This window comes from Trachurus japonicus, unplaced genomic scaffold, assembly GCF_045865225.1.
Source record: "Trachurus japonicus isolate A0001 unplaced genomic scaffold, Traja_1.0 AP030164.1".
Classification (NCBI taxonomy): Eukaryota; Metazoa; Chordata; class Actinopteri; order Carangiformes; family Carangidae; genus Trachurus; species Trachurus japonicus.
The window spans coordinates 91,991-111,211 of NW_028220297.1; the positions used below are offsets into that span (position 1 = coordinate 91,991).

The window sequence follows — 19,221 nt, forward strand, 5'->3', positions numbered from 1 at the left end:
AAAGAGCGACTCCAAGCACCGTGAACCTGTTGAATGGTGTCAAACTGACGAGCAACAGCAGGTGAGCGACAGAGCGATTTTTGAGTGATACGATCGACAACGACAAAAATAAAAAGTCTGGTGTGAACGCAACTTAAGCGATGCCAGCCGCCATTCAAAATCAACTAAGAAGTCTTAAATTGTGGATAATAGGGTATAATCCATGTTGTGGGTAGATGATGAGCTGACGGTAAATCGTTTTATTCAGGCTCCTGTTAATTTGTTAAACGACAGGATAAAGAACTGATCTCGGTAGCCTATGTTATTATAACGCAGGTGAAAACCATAGACTGTGGTGAAAACTCATGATGCTTTGTGTGTCGGTTCCTAAAACTGCGCAGCACAAATAGGCCTACTGTTTTCTTTGTTGTTGTCTTGTCTGTGCTGCGCTGTTCCGTAAATAAACGCCCTTTTCCGCCGTCTGTAGCCTACTAAGTGTCTAAGTGTCCTCAGTATCTGTGGAGTCTGTTTGCTCTGAACTTCTGTTGGTAATTTTTCAAAGTCAGAGCAACAGTAGTCCTACTGTAAAAACAGACCAAATCTGTTGTTCACTTTAAACTTTAAGTTTCACTTCAGATTAGCCTACAGTAAAGATTTTTGCTGACTTGTCAAAGTGAAATTGAAACTTTGAGAAACACAAAAGATGCTTTAACTTCAACTTACAGTATCATGTTGCAAAGACATGTGCTGACATAGTTCACTGTAGTCAGAGCTGTGGACAGACTTTGATCAGAGCAATGAGCTGTAAAAACAAAACAAACAAGCAAAAAACAGCAGATCCTGTTTTTTAAAAATAAAACCTTCCTGACCCACAGGAACCAGGTGATCTACTGGTCACTGCTGATTTTACATGATCTACTTTCTGCTTCCAGATCTTCTCCTCCAGGTTGTAAAACTCACCTCATCCCAGATCTCAGTGACATGGTGTCTTCAGAGCAAGAAAACAACAAAGCTGCCATTTAAGATGACGTCTGGTAGAAATCCTCTGACAGCTGCTACTTTGTTGGTAAAGTTGTTTATGCAGATCATCACAGGAAGCCTGTGTTTACTGTGTCATAGAGTAAATGTCACACTGCTGCTCCTCTGCATCATCTCTGTTTTTGTAAACCTTTTTCTCTTCTGACTCTGTGTCTCTCTGTCATTCATATTCAATCATTTCAATATCCTGAAAAACACTGTGGGCCCCTCAGTGCTCACATGGTAGACAATATCATTCAGGCTCTATAACCACAGCAGGCCTGGTTTTAATGTGACCTGTTGCTTTTTGCAGAAAGTCACACACCTTCTCTCACTGTGACAATAATAAAGACAAAAGTGAGAAATGACATCAGCTGAACTATGTGAACATCTGTGCTTGTGACTGGAAGTGGTTCAAAAACTGTTTTCACACCCCTGCCCTGTGTGTGTGTTGTTCCCTTTGAGAATCAGGGTGCAGCTACATTACAGCTTCATATTCTCTCTCTACACTGAGATGAGTCAGGTTTAGAGGTGCTAGTAAATTTGTCTTTGGTACCACAACAAGAAGATAAGAACTTCACCCAAAGACCAGAGGCCTGAGAATCTCACCCTACTTACTGTGAGGGGACAGTGCTAACCACTGGGCTGTCCAAGGTTTGAAATTGTTTAGGATAACTATTATTTACTGCTTCTGCTAACACTTCTCACACCCTTTTGTAGTTATTAAAAAGTTGAGTAAACAGAACAAAGGAGATCATAGAGACACAGGACAGTTTCTTATCCCAAGAGAGAAAAGCCATCTGTTTCTACAACTCAGATATAAACTTTTGGGTATTTCAGTCACAGGTGGGCAATTCCAAGTATGTAGCAGTAAGGTTTGAAAGTGCTGCATTGAGGACATGTGACTAAATCCACTGAACACTGTGTACACAGGTATCTACTGCTACAGTTTTAGTCCTTCATTCGTTGTCTGCATACAATGACATGACAGTAATTTTCCTTAAATCCTTGATAATGTCCTTTCAAAATATTAAAACCAGCAGTTGTTTTATTTAGAGTTGTGCACAGTGCTCTGAAAAACTGTCTATCTCCTCACAGATGCTCATGATGAGATTCTTCAGAGGAAGTTTGTCCTGTCATCCAGCAGAGTACCTGATAGGCAGTGAATGCTGTCTTATGTGTCCACCTGGTAAGATCCAACTGAACAATAAAATGACATTTCTCTTATTAGGGTCCAGGCAGCGTAAGCTGTGTAGCAGAGAACTTGAATTAACATTACCCTCAGTATTACACATTTTCATATCATATAAACTGACTTTTTTTTTTTTCCCAACAGGGAGTCGTGTTAAAACAGACTGCACAGAGTTCAGAAGTACTTCATGTCTTCCCTGTGTAGAAGGAACCTACATGAATCATGCAACTGGACTTAAACAATGTCTTTCGTGTGCAAGTTGTGAGGAAGGTAAATCTGTTAATCATCTCATTGTTAGAGGAAAGTTCCCTACAGTTGATTAGAAATCAGTAAGTAGGAATATTACTGCAAGTACCAGTGTTGGAGATTGCTTTGACAAAGTCACTGTCAAGATGCAGAAACGTTGAATCTTGTGGAATTAAATGCATATTGGTGATTTTAAATGGATAATACTACAGAAATCTTGAAAGACCAGTGAAAACAGAGACTATCTTTACTGTCACAAGACATTCCTTGAGGCTAACTGGTTATTTTAGTTGTCTTTTTTTCTTCTTCTTGCAGATGAGCCATTAAAAGAAGCTGAAACTGCAGTTTCTCTACTTTCCTCAGTTTTTTAATTTATGTTTACAGCAATAACCAAGTAATTGTGTTATCAGTGGGACTTTAAGTATGACAGAATTAAACTCGAGCATTGGGATGGGTGCTGGATCAACGAGGAGTAAATGCAAAAAGAGAAAAAATCCGCACACCATGAGCTCCCTTCAGAAAAATTTAATAGCGTGACGTTTCGAGCAAAACAATGCTCTTTTTCAAACTGCTGTACAGCAGTTTTTAAATTTTTTAAAGTTTTTAAATTTTTCTGAAGGGAGCTCATGGTGTGCGGATTTTTTCTCTTTTTGAAATCACTGTACTCCCATCAGTAATCTTCCTTTTCCATCTTCATATCATATGTAACCTCTGTGTGTGTTGACAGGACTGGGTCTGAAAATAAAAAGTTCATGTTCAGCAACATCAAATACAGTTTGTGAACCACTGGAAGGATTCTACTGCACAGATCCTGATTCTACAAACAACTGCCTGACAACAGAGAAACATAAAAGTTGTAAACGAGGACAATACATCAGTAAAAGAGGTTGGTCTTATAGTTTTAAGGTCCCGTATTTGAAATGTATGAGCAGTCCACATTCTGTGATATTTGTGTAGTATTAGTTTTACATATCCTCTTAGGCCTCTCTCTGGGCCTCTAGTAACAACAGGATGATGTGCTAATTTGCTGTACTGGTTAGAAACCCTCATGCTGATGGTGAAATAAGGTGTTTGATGGCACAGCTCACATTTCAGTTGTTGATTTCCCTTATCACTGATACCTAATTACTGCAGCTCATTGCTGATCAGAGAGGACATGGACTGACATGTTTTAGCATTTCTGAGAGGCAGTCACTCATCTTCTGTATCCAGTTAGGAAAGTTGATAAAGGACAAACATTTAAAGATCTGAAAATACTTTAGATTATTAAATTATTGATAATCCATCTAGCAATTTAGCATGGATATCATGTTCAAATATTTGGATAAAGTACTGAAGCTAATAACATTTTGATTGTTTCAACACTTAATATAGCAATCAGTAGTAGAGTCAAAACATATCTTACTTTGTTTTTATGAGAAAAGAGCTGCATCAGAATGTCTTAACACTCGTTTAAATGTACAGCTAAATCCAGCTATGCTGATAGCTCGATTTGAGTGTCTCACCGGACTTCTGTCCTTGTCCCAGTTTACACACAGAGAAAAATAGAAATACGGAAATGTATTCAAAAGGGTACAAACCCTTGTCGCTCCAGGCGTACCTTTTTTAGAGACAATTTTGTACCCATTGGTGCCGATACATTTTTGTACCTTTTCAAAATGTACCAGTTTAAGTACTTGTACAATATATACTTGTACTACTTGTACTTGTACATATATACCCTGGGTATATATGGAACCAGTGTGTGTGTTTGCTCTGCAACCTGCCCTGAGCGAGGATCGATCCTGCACCGGAGGCGACGATGCTAACCGCTTCGCCAAGACCTTCTCCTTACTGGTACCTCGTGACTGGGGCACACCTGCAGACCTCCATTACATATATTTACAAAATAATTACTAGTTGAATGTTTAATTATTATCCCTACTTTCCTACTTAAGCTACTATTTTTTTTCTAACACACTGTCTCTGATAATGTACCTTTAGGGGGTAAATACGTGTACCTTAGGAGTACATATATGTACCTTTTGCCATTCTGGAACATTTATGTGCCTTTTCTACCCCCAAAAGGTACACATAGGTACTCTAGAGTACAATAATTGGCCCTGTAGGCTACAGTAGGACAGAACTGTACCTTTAAGTACAGAAATGTCCCCCTTCTGTACCCCTATTTTTCTCTGTGCATGCAATAGAGAAAATCAAACAACTGACGGTGTCCTCCTCCTCAACATAGGTGGTGATATGCGTTGTTTCAGCGGGTTAATATGGACCCCTGTCCATTTGATTACTAGTTTCAACATGTGTGTTATTTGTGTTTATACAGGAACAGCCTCCACAGACACTCAGTGCTCTAACTGCAGTGAGGGAACATTTTCTGATGGGACACTTACATCTTGTCAACCACACACACAGTGAGTAACACTTCCCTCCACACACAGACACAAGGATTCTAACAGCTGCAGTAATTTGTAGTTTCTTTATATTTTTTTGTAAAAATGTCTCTGTCATTCCAGATGTGGATCAGAAGGTCAGACGATAAAACAAGGAACAGCTGAAAGTGATGCTGAATGTGGAGAAGAGAAGAGCTCAAATGTGCCAGGGATTGCGGTCAGCGTTGTAGCTGTGCTGCTGGTAGTAGTGATTGTCCTTGGAGGATATCTATTTTACAGGAAAAAGAAAAATTATCCAACAGGTAAGTCAAAGAAAATGCTATGTTTAATGGATGATTCTGTCAAATGATGATGTTGATTAAGATGTTTTTCACTGGTTTTGTTTTAAGGCACAACAAAAAATGGATATGCACAAAGAGAGGTATGTTTGTTAATGTCTATCAGAAGCTATACTACTCTAGTAGATGATAATACTTAGTTTGTTTCAGTAACTCAGTTATTTGATCTGTTTATTATGATTTTACCAAAAAGAGGAAGATATCTGGTGAATCAGCTACACAGATGGATCAACAAACAAGTAAGTCGGCTTCATAATCTTCCTCATGTTCTCTATCACTGACTGAGCTGATGTCCCTCTGTGAATCTAAATAACTGAACCAGAGGTTTCTGCTTTAAATGAACATGTTTCTCTCCTCAGTAGGCTATAAGAGACAACATTGAAACACAGAGTACAGTATCCGTTCATTGCAGAGTAAATGTGCTCCAGGATCAATTTATAATCTAGTAGGATGCTGATACATTGTCTTTGCAGGGCATCTTGTGACTGACCAGTGACCATGATCCAGACACACTCAGACAGACTGGAAATGTCTCAGTGGGTTTTGTATCAGTCTCTCTACCAGCAGCATTACTGTGTTTACTGCCGATGGACGGTCTGACAGTGACGAACACAGGAGCAGAGAGTGGATGTCCAGCTGTGATGTAAAACTTCATTGATGTCCTCTGGTGGACAGAGAGCTCATTCCATCACAAACTGGATGTTGTCATATTGAAGGACCAACAGCTGGAACAGAGGGCAGTGTGTCCTTTACTGCAGCAGGATCAGAGACAAATGACTAAAATCAGTGAACCAGTTCGGAATATTTTCTCCAGCACCTGTTCTGTTCTGTTTCTTCATTCTTTGATTTAACTTTTGTAGGCTACATGAGGAATATTGAGTTAATTCACTAACTGGAGCTCATGAGAGATCAACTGTGTGGAGAAAGACTGACCTTTTGACTCAGGACTCCTGATGGATCATTATGGAGATGGACTTGTATAATAATGGACTGTGGACCAAACTCACAAGACAAAACAGGTGGATCAGTCCGATGTCAATCAGTGCTGGTGCAGTCAGTGCTGGTGCAGTGCTGGTGCTGGTTCACCACAGTGCTTCATCTACAAAGACTTGAGCACCAAGCTGAACACATTGCTCTTCTCAGTGCTCTGAAATAATCTGAGTAATTGTTCCTGCCACAGACAGTTGATTAGACTGTGGCTCATTGTTATAGTTTGTTTTTTCACATTTTCAGATCCGTTTCTCCTTGTGCCTTTTGTTTCGCTTTACTTGCTCTTGATACATTTTATTCTGCTGCCTCTACAGTTTTTATATTCTTACTCTGTTATAAAAGCTGTGTTGACTTGATAAACAAATACAAGATTTAAATTCAAATTAAATTTCTGGTTCATATTATTTCATGTTTCATAAATGAAAATCTGAATCATTGTGCTTTCACCAAAAACGTAAATTTACAGTGAGCAAAAAATTAGTTCACAATAATGATTAATACATGACCTGTGTGCAATTGCAATAGCATAAGAGTTCCGAACATGTTTCTGATGTGTGAAATGAAAGCGACAGATATAGGCTACGCTCTCCATCAGTGTGGAGTGGACTGTATTACCTGATGTTCATTACTATAAAAGGCTATTTTCCCCTTTCCCTTACAAAAAATACTTGTCCTGAGCAGACTGTGTAAAAATGAATTGTGGGTCAATAAGTAGCTAGTAATATTGTTTGATTATTCTGAATATTTGATTCTATGATGATTTGATTTTGCTTGTATTTTTATTATTATTATTTCGTTTGGGCATCCCGTGGGCACCGACTTTAGAGAAGACGTGGGACACATATGCGCCATATAGCCTAGTTTTGTATCAGTGCTTTGGGTAAAAGAACGTCGAAGCAAAATGACATTGAATCAACGTTGAATTATGGTCAGAAAGGTTGATTGTTGGTTATGGTTGAAAAATCAATGCTAGATCAACGTTCTCAAAATTTAATGTTGAAAATATGACATTGAATCAACATTGAAGGATGGTTGAAATTGTACATTGAAATGCCAACATTGAATCAACATTGTTTCACTGATGCTGTTTCAATGCATTGAACTGGGTGAGACCACATAATGAGAGGAAGGGGGTGTCAAACATATTCAATTAAGCACCTTATGCTGTAGACGTGATTTTTTTTTTTTACTGTTAAAATCCTCTGAAGGCTTGTGTCTAGTTCATGACAAAAACGTCTACAATTTGTTCTCAGACAGTGAGAGCAAGGAGTGGAGCAGTCCAAAGCTCCACTTTACACCTAGTGGTGGTACATCCCAACTGCCAGGCGGCAGCAGTCGGCTTTTTTTTTCTCTCCCCTCTTTGACAGCGCTGGACCCTGCTCCTGTTAAAGTAAGTTAAAAATATTTTTATTTTACTGATTATAAAGATATTAGCTGTGTTTTTTGCTTAATGGAGTTTATTAAATTTTGTTCATGATGTATTTTAACTGGCACGTTTTCAAGCATACAGCTTCGGTTTAGCTGTCCAGGTGAGTGATAAAAACTGTTAATTTGAGAGTAAATATTATACAATACACGGTCTAAAATAGCATTCGACATCCACCAAAGGCTTTTAGACTAGTTTTCGGCGTGAGACCTAGTGGCATAGCTACCGGTAGCCTAACTGTAAAGCTGCTGGTCTGTGTTGTGGCTGGAGCAGCTGCCGTTAGCGCAGCTCCACCTGAGCTTTGTGAATTACCGGCGACCGGAGCGTCTCAGCAGCAGCTCGGACGTCCTGTGTCGGGGAAACGCTTATTTACGTGACAAAATAATCAATGACAATCGCCTGACATTTTGTTTGTTTTACATGTAGGTTAAAAGGTGTGAGAGGCTGAGCCATGCCCCCGTCTAGGACACAGCGCTGCCGGGAAGAGTCCGTGAAGATGATTGAGCACATAACCCCGGACCTCCCTATCCCGGCTCCCGGTCCCATCCCGGTTCCACTACAAAGTCCTGCTGCTCAGCTGCTCAGCCACAAGTGCATCAACAGACACACGTCTCCTTCTACAACAACTCATCACTCCACACACAGTCCACCCGCAGACAGCTGCTCCTCCGGACCCACCGGAGGGGGACACACCTCTGGAGCTGCCTCCTCATCCAGCTGAGGACAGCAGCACAAAGACTGGACTCTTCACAAACAGGCCTGAACACCTTTAACTGCTAACAGCTGTATGGATTAGGTAACGTTATGCCCTCTGGTGAGCGAGCCTTTCTTTGAATGAAAAGTGCATTATAAGTTAAATCGATTATTATTGTCATTAATAATTAATAAAATGCTGGCTGTACAATGTAATGGCTCCTATGTGTAGTTCCCTGAGTCAAGCTCTATGTTTTTGTTTTGCTCGTAGCGTTGTTATTTCATGTGCGGTGCCACGGCTCCGATCGGGAGACTGATAAAACTAGGAGAACTAATTAAGTCATATGTTTTCACATAAACTTGCCTTTTCAGAATAAACCTTGAATATTAAAAGCCTGTTTTCTGTCACTTTTTTCAGTTATTCGAATATGTTTAGTATGATTCCATATTTTTGGACTAAAATAACATTTATATCTGCCTACAATTAACACAGATACTTCCATTTAGATAACAGTCGATTCAGTAACATGTTTTCAATGTAAAATCAACTAAAAATATAGCAGCAGATTGCTTTTAGATGAACGTTGAATCAGTGTTGATTCAGTATCGCTTAATGGTTGAAAATATGACGTTGATTCAACATCTATCATAACGAGCGCTTTCAATGTTGATTAAATGTCGGGAATCAATGTTGATTCAACGTAGCTGCCTGACCATACTTCAACGTTGATTCAATGTCATTTTGCTATCTGGGATCTCTTTTGGTCAAACGTCCGTCCTACGAGTTGACACGCCCAAGATGGTGCAGCAGTGGTCTTTCTTATGATTTGACCAGTTGTAAATGTTGTTTCTTTTGTCTTCGAACGTCCACTATAGTGATGGTAACATGTCAAAGTTGTTTGTCTTTGGTAAGCGTCGTTTGATGCCAGTTTTTTATGTCCTCTCTGACTGTGGAGGCAGAGACCTTACAAAGGCTCGGTTCTGGTTGAGGGCTCAAGCTAACTTTAGCTCAGCTTTCCGTGCAGTGTTTAATATTGTGTGTTTTCTGCAGGTTGTGTGTTTGTCTGTCCTCGCTCTGCCAGGACGATGCTGTCGAGACAAGGAGTATCTCACACGAGACGGAGAGTGCTGCCCGATGTGCCACGAAGGTAGGAGGGAGTCAGGTCTAAAACGAAAGTAACGTTTCCATTTTGACGCAGTAGTCTAGCCTCCATGTTCAGTCAACTGACTGACCAAAAAAAGTCTGTGGCCTCATCAAATGCTTCCTGTAAATGACGTTAAAGCGTCTGAGACATGTTTGCGGACTACGGTGTATATTATGTGTGTCATGTCATTGTTGCCTGTATCCTGTTCGTTGTTTACGTCTGTGCTGCTTCGGGTAGGCTACCGTCGGAAATATGGAACGTAACACGCAGGGGCGTCACTAGGTTTTAAGGACAGGGGGGCTTAGCCCCCAGTAGATGCACAGGATGTGAGTGAATGTAGTGCGCAAGCACGAAAAACACAATATTTAGAATTTAGAGTAAATTTATTGTTGTTTAGAGTATTGAATCATGGGCTAGTTGAATCTAAGAATAAGTAAAGTAGTACATCTAATGAGTAACTGATGCTAAAAAAGTGAACCTGAGTAATTTTTCAGATGTAGGACCTTCACAAGAAATTTCAGATTTTTTTTTTCTGAGCTGAAATAGACACTGGGGGTGGTTCAAATGTCTGACCCTGAGAATTATTTTAATTTGAATATTCTGCTTTTAATAGTAGTTTTATTTGGACTAGGTTCAAATATATATTTATAGCCTACCTATATAGTGTTATCATGCTGTTTTTTTATATTCCTGTGTCTTACCTGATCTTCTGCATCTTCAGGGCATGTCTCTGTCTGGCCTCTCCCTACAGCAATTCTCTCCCTGTCTGTCTGAGCTGCCTGCAGTGTCACCAGATATCATTAGGGACTGTTCGTTATTTATCATCAGTGCCACCGGAGGGATTCACGGGACTTTTTTTTTTTTTTACATGACCCCCCTGTCGGAGTCAGTAAATTTTAACATGACCCTGCATAAGCCTTATCAAAAGATACATGACCCCCCCCCCCCCCCCCCCCCCCCATCAAGTACGTGACATCTCATCACGTAGCGCGTGACACTACATTATTTCATTTTGACAACCATGTGTGCAACACCTTCTCATCAATCCATGCCATTTATCAGCTGTTATTAAAACTCACCCCATCAATAACAGAATCGCAATTTTGGACCAGCTCACATTACACAACAAGCCATTAACAATTAATCCACACTCAAACCGAAGCAACAATAATGTGAACTGCACTCAACAACGTATTACAAGGTTTACGACAGAAATGACAGACAACTCTCTCTGTGTGTGTTGTGTGTGTGTGTGTGTGTGTGTGTGTGTGTGTGTGTGTGTGTGTGTGTGTGTGTGTGTGTGTGTGTGTGTGTGTGTGTGTGTGTGTGTGTGTGTGTGTGTGTGTGTGTCTGTGTGTGTGTCTGTGTGTGTGTCTGTGTGTGTGTAAGAAAGAGAGGGAAAGAGAGAGAGAGAAAGTACGTAAAACCAGCTAGCTGTTAGCTACCGTAGCTCAGGCGTCGGTCTCCCGTCAGGTAAAAGCTGCTGTTTATTCCTCAAATGAAGCTCATTAAGTTGTTGAGCCTCTCTGGTAGTACAGTTATCCATCACTGCTGTTGAATTAGCCGCTAAACTGCTGGACGCGAAAACCGAGGGGGCGTCTGTGTGTTTACAATTCACGAAAGCAACGTGAACGTACGTGCTGCTCAGACTATGTAGAGTTACGCAATGAGGCAGGCAGGCAGCGTAGCCTCTGTAGTACTGAAGTTAAACTCACTCACCCATAAAAGACGTGCTAAGCCGTGGGCAAAATCCTTATTGAGTTCTTGGCGAAGCGGTTAGCATCGTCGCCTGCCGTGCGGGAGACTCGGGTTCGAACCCCACTCAGGGCAGACCAGAGCAATATAAAATAACGTTGTGATTTGGGCCGTTGCTCTCATTGTCATCAGCGTTTGCAGCTTAGAAATATCCCGTTTTTGTTTTGTTTTTATTTTTTGCGGGCATTGCAGTGTCCTCCAGACAAAATGTTGAATGACCCCCCCTTGCTGACCCTTTTTTTTTTAGTGGACCCACCCCTCAACAAAGAATATTATGACATGACCCCCCCCCATTTTCCTCCGGTGGCCCATTCCATAAATAACGAACGGTCCCTTAGTATTCTAAATTGATCCATTAAATAATCTGTTTTTACTGCTAAATGTTATTTTCTTTAACACAGCCAAGCTATAAAGTACCAGATGCATGTTAACACATTACACACATACCGATTATTGCGTTTTCTTTTGTTCTGCAGTTGTATGATATTATATGATTTGAATAAGAATTATTTTCTTATCTTTTATGATGTTTTTAATAATCATATATATTAATAATAATAATTGACAAATCATTGCAGTCTCTTAAAAAACATTATAGACACTTAATTCATATCAGTTGTTTTTTTTCCTCTTTTTTTTGGGGGGGGGGGCATACAGCTGCCGATATGATTTTTTTTTTCCTAATTGCGGGCTGCAACAGTGCACTTACTGTAAGTGTTCACACTACACACAACTGTTTTTTTTTCATATGTGATAATATGATGGTATTTATGATGGCACACGTGAGAGTGTGGTCTCTCTGATAACAACCGAAGAGCTGCATCCACTGCTGACGCTACTAAATATAGCCTAAATATAAATATAAAAATATAAACTAAATATAAGCCTTTTGTTTGTTTCTTTGTTTCATTCCTGCCGCAGTAGCGCCACTTCACTACTTAAATTCTTTTTACGTTTGGAGTCTGGTGCTCCCTCCCAGATTTTCATTTGAGCATTTCAACTTTCTTTCTCACTTCACCTTCTCTGCTCAGTGCCTGTGGTCTCTGTGTGCACACGGCCCTGCAGTCTCATGCCCTTTTACGGGCATTGATGGGGCAGTTACCTATGCTAATCAGACTCACCTGGCACACGCCCTCAACTTACGAGGAGATGGCATTCATCAAGTAGGAACACAGCTGCGAACAATTCTGAGGCTTACGAACGCGTTGATGAATCTGATGTAGGGTTTTCTTAAGGAACCTCTTAAGAACAACTTAAGAAAGAATCTAAGAAGATTCTTAAGAAGATATTGGTGAATGAGGCCCATTGTTCAGATGAGGTGTATAGATTATATTATTATAGTTACTGGCCTCTTTGCGTTTGAGCCTTGGTTTCTTTTGCTTTGGGGCCGTAACAGTTAAAAACTGATGCTTTAAATCCTATTGATGAGCATTAATTAAAAATTCAGGACCCCATGAAACAAAAAATGTATTTTTCCAGCTTTAATATTAACTTTGTTTATTTATCTGTTGCTAAATTCATGCAGGAAAGTTAGTATCTGGGTATTTTTACATCAAAGACAATGGGCCTCATTCACCAATATCTTCTTAAGAACCTTCTTAGATTCTTTCTTAAGTTGTTCTTAAGAAGTTCCTTAAGAAAACCCTACGTCAGATTCATCAACGCGTTCGTAAGCCTCAGAATTGTTCGCAGCTGTGTTCCTACTTGATGAATGCCATCTCCTCGTAAGTTGAGGGCTTGTGCCAGGTGAGTCTAATTAACATAGGATTAGCATAGGTAACAGCCCCATCAATGCCCGTAAAAGGGCATGAGACTGCAGGGCCGTGTGCACACAGCACCCACAGGCACTGAGCAGAGAAGGTGAAGTGAGAAAGAAAGTTGAAATGCTCAAATGAAAATCTGGGAGGGAGCACCAGACTCCAAACGTAAAAAGAACTTAAGTAGTGAAGTGGCGCTACTGCGGCAGGAATGAAACAAAGAAACAAGCAAAAGGCTTATATTTAGTTTATATTTTTATATTTATATTTAGGCTATATTTAGTAGAGTCAGTAGTGGATGCAGCTCTTCGGTTGTTATCAGAGAGACCACACTCTCACGTGTGCCATCATAAATATCATCATATTGTCACATATGAAAAAAAAAACAGTTGTGTGTAGTGTGAACAGTGAACAGTAAGTGCACTGTTGCAGCCCGCAATTAGGAAAAAAAAAAATCATATCGGCAGCTGTATGCCCCCCCCTCCCCCAAAAAAAGATATGATATGAATTTAGTGTCTATAATGTTTTTTAAGAGACTGCAATGATTTGTCAATTATTATTATTAATATATATGATTATTAAAAACATCATAAAAGATAAGAAAATAATTCTTATTCAAATCATATAATGTCATACAACTGCAGAACAAAAGAAAACGCTATAATCGGTTATTTTTGCAGAAGTCTCAGCACCTAAAAGTGTAAGTATACTCCTGACTGTTCTTAGATTTTGTTCTTAGTTAAGAACAAATTCTGGATAAGAAAACATTCATGAATGCCACAATCTTCGTAAAAACTTCGTAAGTAGGACTTAAGAACAAATTTGTTCTTAAGAACGGTTCGTGAATGAGGCCCAATGTATTTTCTCTTCCTGTAAAACGATTTCAGATGATTGATGACTAATCCTGCACTTGAGAGCAGGTCTTTATGGGGCTCTCAGCGAAGGCACTGACTGCGTTGGCTCCACTACTATTAGTTATCATTTGCACACCTACTGTCAATCTGATAATTGATGTCAAGCTGTGTTGCGATGAATACTTGCTTGCTGTGTTTAAATCGTAACAATGTCAACATTGTGGTCTGGCAAACTTTCCCTCTTTCTATGTTTTTTCATTTTAAAAAGACAGCAAATTCATAAGAGTGATCTGATGATAAAATGACAGTAAATAAAGTAAATGTGCTAATTGAAAAATATCAGACAAACTACGAGACAATGGATTTACTGTAAACAAGTTCAGCACTATAGTCACTTGCTTAAAGCAGAAGTAAGCGATCCGGTCGTTTTGGCTAACTTCTAGTCAGCTGATGGAGTTAGCAGTCCCTGCCCTCGTCATCTATTGGTCCTCGTCCCTACGTCACCACATTCACGCGCATCCCTTGGCTGCACGCACAGAGAGGACCGCCCCTTTATGCCGTTCTCTCTCCTCATTGGATAAAGGTTGTAGGATACAAGGAAAGTTTTCTCCTCGGCTTACAGCAGAGCAGAGTGACTGACAGACCCGTGTTTCAGTCCAAACACTCTATGTAAGTGATTGCTGTCGGAAGATATAACTATTTAAGACTTATATTAACACAAACATTCCGCTTACTTCTGCTTTAAAGAAATGATCATGTAGGCCTACCTAACTACAAAAACCAAATTAATCAAGATAAACAGTATATTCTTAAATAAATAGCTGCAATTGACAATGTAAATGTAACAGACAATAGTAAATAAATTACTATTAAGTAATGAGATAACTGTAAGGGTGGGCCAACAAAATATAAAACTAAATGTATATATGTTTATTGTACAGATGTGGAAAAGACTCAGAAAAATAAGAGAAAACTTGAACTAAACAAGTATCTTTTTTGTTTGACAGTGGGGAGATCACCTGTCAGATATATTTTAACAAGCTTTCTAAGCAAAATACAGTGCAGCATTAAACCGGTGGTTTACAACCTTGTTGGCTCTTGATGTTTTACAAAAATCAGGGTGTAGTTGAGGTCACAGTTCAGATGTCCGAGTCAACATTGTGATTCCTCTCTGTAAACTTCACATGGACTAATTTCAGTAAATATTCTTGAAGTGGCCTTCTTCCCGTCCCAGTGATAGGAGAAGGTCACGGCGGCTGGTCTTTCAGGTGTTCGGACGCGTGCATGTGCGATCAATCAAAGTGCCCAAGACGAGGTTCCAATAGTAAAAACAACATTTATTAACAACACAATACCTCTTGCGTGTAGTGGCAGGCAGGACACGAAACGACACAATGACACGGTCAAAAACTGTGTGCCTTTGGACCAGCAACACCTGGCACTGATTGTCCTGGGTTTAAATCACCCCCGCGACCCGGAAGTGCGTGACGCCACTTCCGGTGTCAACGGAGGTTATCACAATAAAACCTGCCAAACAGAAAACAACAAAATAAAAGCTAAAATGGCTCCTACAATTCTAATAATCCAATACTTCACTGAAAGAAAACTATAATAAATGAAAACCAGATTTATCTTGTGCCATGTGTATAATGTTTTATATAAAGTAACCCACAGTGTACTTTTTCTGAATAACAGTGTACTTACTTATTTGTACAAAAACATAATGGGGCAACATGGATCTGGATAGTGAAGGAAGTATTACAGCTATATGTGCACTTTACTCTGCCTCTTCTCTCCTCTGCCTCTCCAGGATACATGGTGACTTGCTTGTGCCTTTCTCCCTGTTTCCCCCTGCTGTTCTGGCTCTGACATCTCTTCCTCCTCCTCCTCCTCCTCCTCCTCCTCATCCTCTGGCTCAGGGGAAACCACCATAGCCCCACTGGAGCTCTCAGCCTCTGCAGATGAAATGAGGAGGGTAGGATCAATGGATGTCCTCCCCACTCAGCACGTTATCTGCAGGGGTTACAGCATCAGGAGACTGTGGTTTCTTCCCTTGTGTCAGTCCTCACCCCAGATTTGCTAAACTGACACAGCACAACAAATAACGTGTAGTCTTTATAACATAACACAACTAAGTTTAAAAGCTCTATGTCACCTATACAAATGCAATTGCATGCTTACACCACCGTATGCTGCACTACTTAGTTTGTACAAATGTCTACAGTATACCTGAGAACCACTGAACTGAAACTCAAGTTTAGCCTTGATGTTGCTTAAAATCAGTTTTTAGTAACTGTGAAAAGAAAATACCTCTTTGTGCTTCCATGCTGTGCAACATCGCAACAAGAGAAGAGGCCAACCTCCTCCTTGACTTGTGTCAGACATTCTAAATCTTCATCAATCCCTAGCAAAAGCAGGAAGACAAAATGCCACAGGAAACCCTGAGTTCAGCCATAAGTTAGTTGGCCAACCCACTGAACTCTGTGATCCTGATGTGATATTAACATGAATGTTGTGTTGTCTTTGGCAGGCACAGTCGTCCGAAGAGACTGTACACCACTTTTGGGCACAGGCTGCAGCCGCTGTGACAGTGGGACTTTTATGAATCGACCCAGTGGCTTGAATAAGTGTTTCCCCTGCAGCATATGTGTCCCAGGTACAGATTCCAACAGACTCACCTATGTAACTAATTAAAAGTATGTTCTGTTTATAGAGGCTATATCAATTGCTGACTAAATCATTTTCACAGAATGGCCCTTAAGTGACCCCCAAGTTGTCTATAAGTAGATTCATTAGAATATATCATAAATTTGTTTTTAAAACCAAGCAAAACAAAGACTTAATTCATAATAAAAAGGCATTAAAATTTCAATACAATATGAGACCTTTAAACCTGAATCTAAAGAAAGCACTGACATCATGAATACAACAGATAAGTGTTGAGTTTTACTAATAATGTAGGTGGTCAGAGTTGATGACATCCAGACAGTGTTCATGTGTTTCTGATAATAAAGTGACTACATCTGCAGTGTGTGACATATTCTCATCCCAGCTCACCACAGTGGAAGTAGTAAACACTTTTGGTTTTGGTTTCATTTTAATGTTTAAGTGGCCCTTGTTCTTAAATCATTTGACTTTGACTTTAATAAACACTTCCCCATTGAAGAATAATAATAATGCATTTTCCTTTGGGGATTAATGAAGTAATTCTTATTCCTATTATTCTTATTGCTAGAATCCCTCTGTGTAAACACAACCAAAACACTCATTTATGCATCTGTCAGGTGAACTCATCAACACTAAACTGAGGACAGACAGACACAGGGTAAACCTGAACTGAAGTCACTTGTAACTTGCCCAGTAATGTAATGTTATCTGTATTGTTGAGACATTGATTCCTTAGAACAGATGTCTCCCATGGTAGACAAGTAAAGTAAGTTAGTAACATTGACCTAATGCTGATGATGTTTATGGTTTCTCCAGCTCATGGTCTCTTTGCCCAGCAGAGCTGCACAGCAACAGCCAACACCGTTTGTGAGGTTTTAAGTGGGCATTACTGCAGAAGTCTGGCCAACATCACAGGATGCAGTATGGCAGAGAAACACTCAGGTTGTGCACCTGGTCAGAGGGTAAAGGAACCTGGTAAGAAAAACTGAATGCTGCTCTGATGCATGATATACTTTGACTGCGTGTTGAGTTTTTGTGTAACAAACCTCTGTTTTGTATCTTTCTCTAAGGAACCAGTAGGACTGATACAGTGTGTGAAGACTGTCGGCCAGGTTACTTTTCACAGGATGGTGTGAGCTGCCTGGCATGGACAGTGTAGGTCATTATTTGACCCATAATCACAATCTGTTTCACATAGTATCAACATATCAGTTTAGATATCTCTACTACTGTAAACTAATTAGTTTTACTTACACTTTGTTAGTCTTCAGTCTCACCTGTTTGAAAGTGTCTGAGTGAAGCATGAGTCTATCAGCTGAGACGCTCTGTGAGTTAGAAAATGTCATTATCTCATAATACAATACAAGGTATTTTTCCTCAAATATTGCTTTTTTTTTTCTTAAAAATGATCACGGCCATCACAGACAACTAAAGCAGTCTTTCATTTCTCTTGTCCAACAGTTGCTCAGACTCCAAAGTGAAGGTCAAAGAAGGAAGCCGGAGTGAGGATGTTGTCTGCAGTGGTGCAGAGAGAAATCAGTCCTTTTTGTTTGCAGTTCTTCTGTTTTATTTGTCAGAAACACAGCTCATGAGAGTATGGTGATTTTTTGTAACCATACTTATTTTTCAGTCTGCCAGTACATCAGCCGCACTTAAACTTAGGTTGGTTTGGTTTGGTAGGAGATCCCCATTAGCTTTTGCGAGGCAGCAGCTATTCTTCCTGGGGTCTTTTCATTTTCATAAATACAAACCATCTGCAAACGAAACATACTTACTACATAAAAACAAAAATACTTAATACATACACATACTTAATACATACACATACAAATACAAATAAAACATCCAAGACGAACACCATACATAAACATTACCAGCTCCTACATTGAATCATTACACAACATTTACTATGTATCCTGACATGCAAGGATGACCTAATTTACAGATTTACACCAATTAATGGTCAAAATTATGATCCAAATAATCTCTTCATTTCCATTTTAAAACTAACCATAGTTAGAGCTAAGAGCAGCTAGCATAGCATAGGTACACATAGGTACAGTATACCATATGCTAACAGAATATAAAAACACTAAATGAACTGTCTTTAATCAGGAGAAGTGTAGCAAATATTAACATCTTCCCTCAACCTCTGCTTCACAAGGCCACAGGGCTGAAGCCTGTGGGGGCGGGGCCAGAAGGATGTGATGTCAACATGCTGAATGTGATGGGACACAGCCATGGTGTGGAGAAGACATTTACTTACCTAGTACAGAAGAAAAACTTGAACACGAAGACCCGCCTCTTTAACCTGGCCTTTAACTAATATCTCACTACTGATGTTGTATTGTCTTTTACTGATTTTTTTTTTTATTATTATTTAAAAAGGACAGTGTGCAGTGACATTAATTATTGAGACAATAAAAAGATGGCTGCACCAGATTTAGCGGAGCCGCTAATTTCCATCTGTAGTCCTGTAGCGACAAACATGGCAATAACAATTTGACAGACAAACGGTTGCGACAAACATGGCAATTAGTAGCTAATCCTACATAAGTACATAACAACATGACAGTTTAAAAGCCTACCTGAAGTGCGTTCTAAGTAAGTTCTAAGTTCTAAGTAATTAAAGTATTCGAGTGCAATAAATAAGTAATCAAATAGGGTGAATTCAGGTATATTGGGACATCAGGTAATTTGGGACAGATAAGGAAAAACAATGCTTCCACTTGCCTTGAATGGGCTATGGCAAAGTTAAAGGTGCTGATACATTCC

General features: G+C 39.7%; 2 protein-coding genes across 3 annotated transcripts in view; both read left to right on the forward strand.

Moving 5' to 3' along the window:
* The window catches only part of LOC146960626 (tumor necrosis factor receptor superfamily member 14-like), a 51,855-nt gene that overhangs the window by 22,127 nt on the left and 10,507 nt on the right, over positions 1–19,221 (forward strand). The window contains exons 2-4 of one of the 2 annotated variants that reach the window (XM_085772213.1): positions 2,095–2,185; positions 2,333–2,458; positions 3,162–3,320. In XM_085772213.1, the coding sequence (XP_085628339.1) occupies positions 2,095–2,185; positions 2,333–2,458; positions 3,162–3,320 (376 nt within the window). Of the gene's footprint in view, positions 1–19; positions 62–911; positions 1,046–2,094; positions 2,186–2,332; positions 2,459–3,161; positions 3,321–19,221 lie in introns of those variants that run through there. The other variant, XM_085772215.1, reaches the window with a different exon arrangement.
* Positions 9,054–18,067, forward strand: LOC146960628 (tumor necrosis factor receptor superfamily member 14-like). The gene is made up of 6 exons (XM_085772210.1): positions 9,054–9,176; positions 9,320–9,416; positions 16,310–16,435; positions 17,263–17,421; positions 17,517–17,601; positions 17,908–18,067. The coding sequence occupies exons 1-6, from the start codon at positions 9,147–9,149 to the stop codon at positions 18,047–18,049; spliced, it is 639 nt and encodes a 212-aa protein (XP_085628336.1). The 5' UTR covers positions 9,054–9,146; the 3' UTR covers positions 18,050–18,067.

What these genes read in the sequence shown, in the direction of transcription:
- LOC146960628 (XM_085772210.1), top strand. Translation starts at nt 9,147, where the DNA reads ATGGTAACATGTCAAAGTTGTTTGTCTTTG. An exon ending in GTCAAAGTTGTTTGTCTTTG is followed by an intron (nt 9,177 to 9,319) that starts GTAAGCGTCGTT and finishes TGTTTTCTGCAG; the next exon opens with GTTGTGTGTTTGTCTGTCCT. An exon ending in CTGCCCGATGTGCCACGAAG is followed by an intron (nt 9,417 to 16,309) that starts GTAGGAGGGAGT and finishes TGTCTTTGGCAG; the next exon opens with GCACAGTCGTCCGAAGAGAC.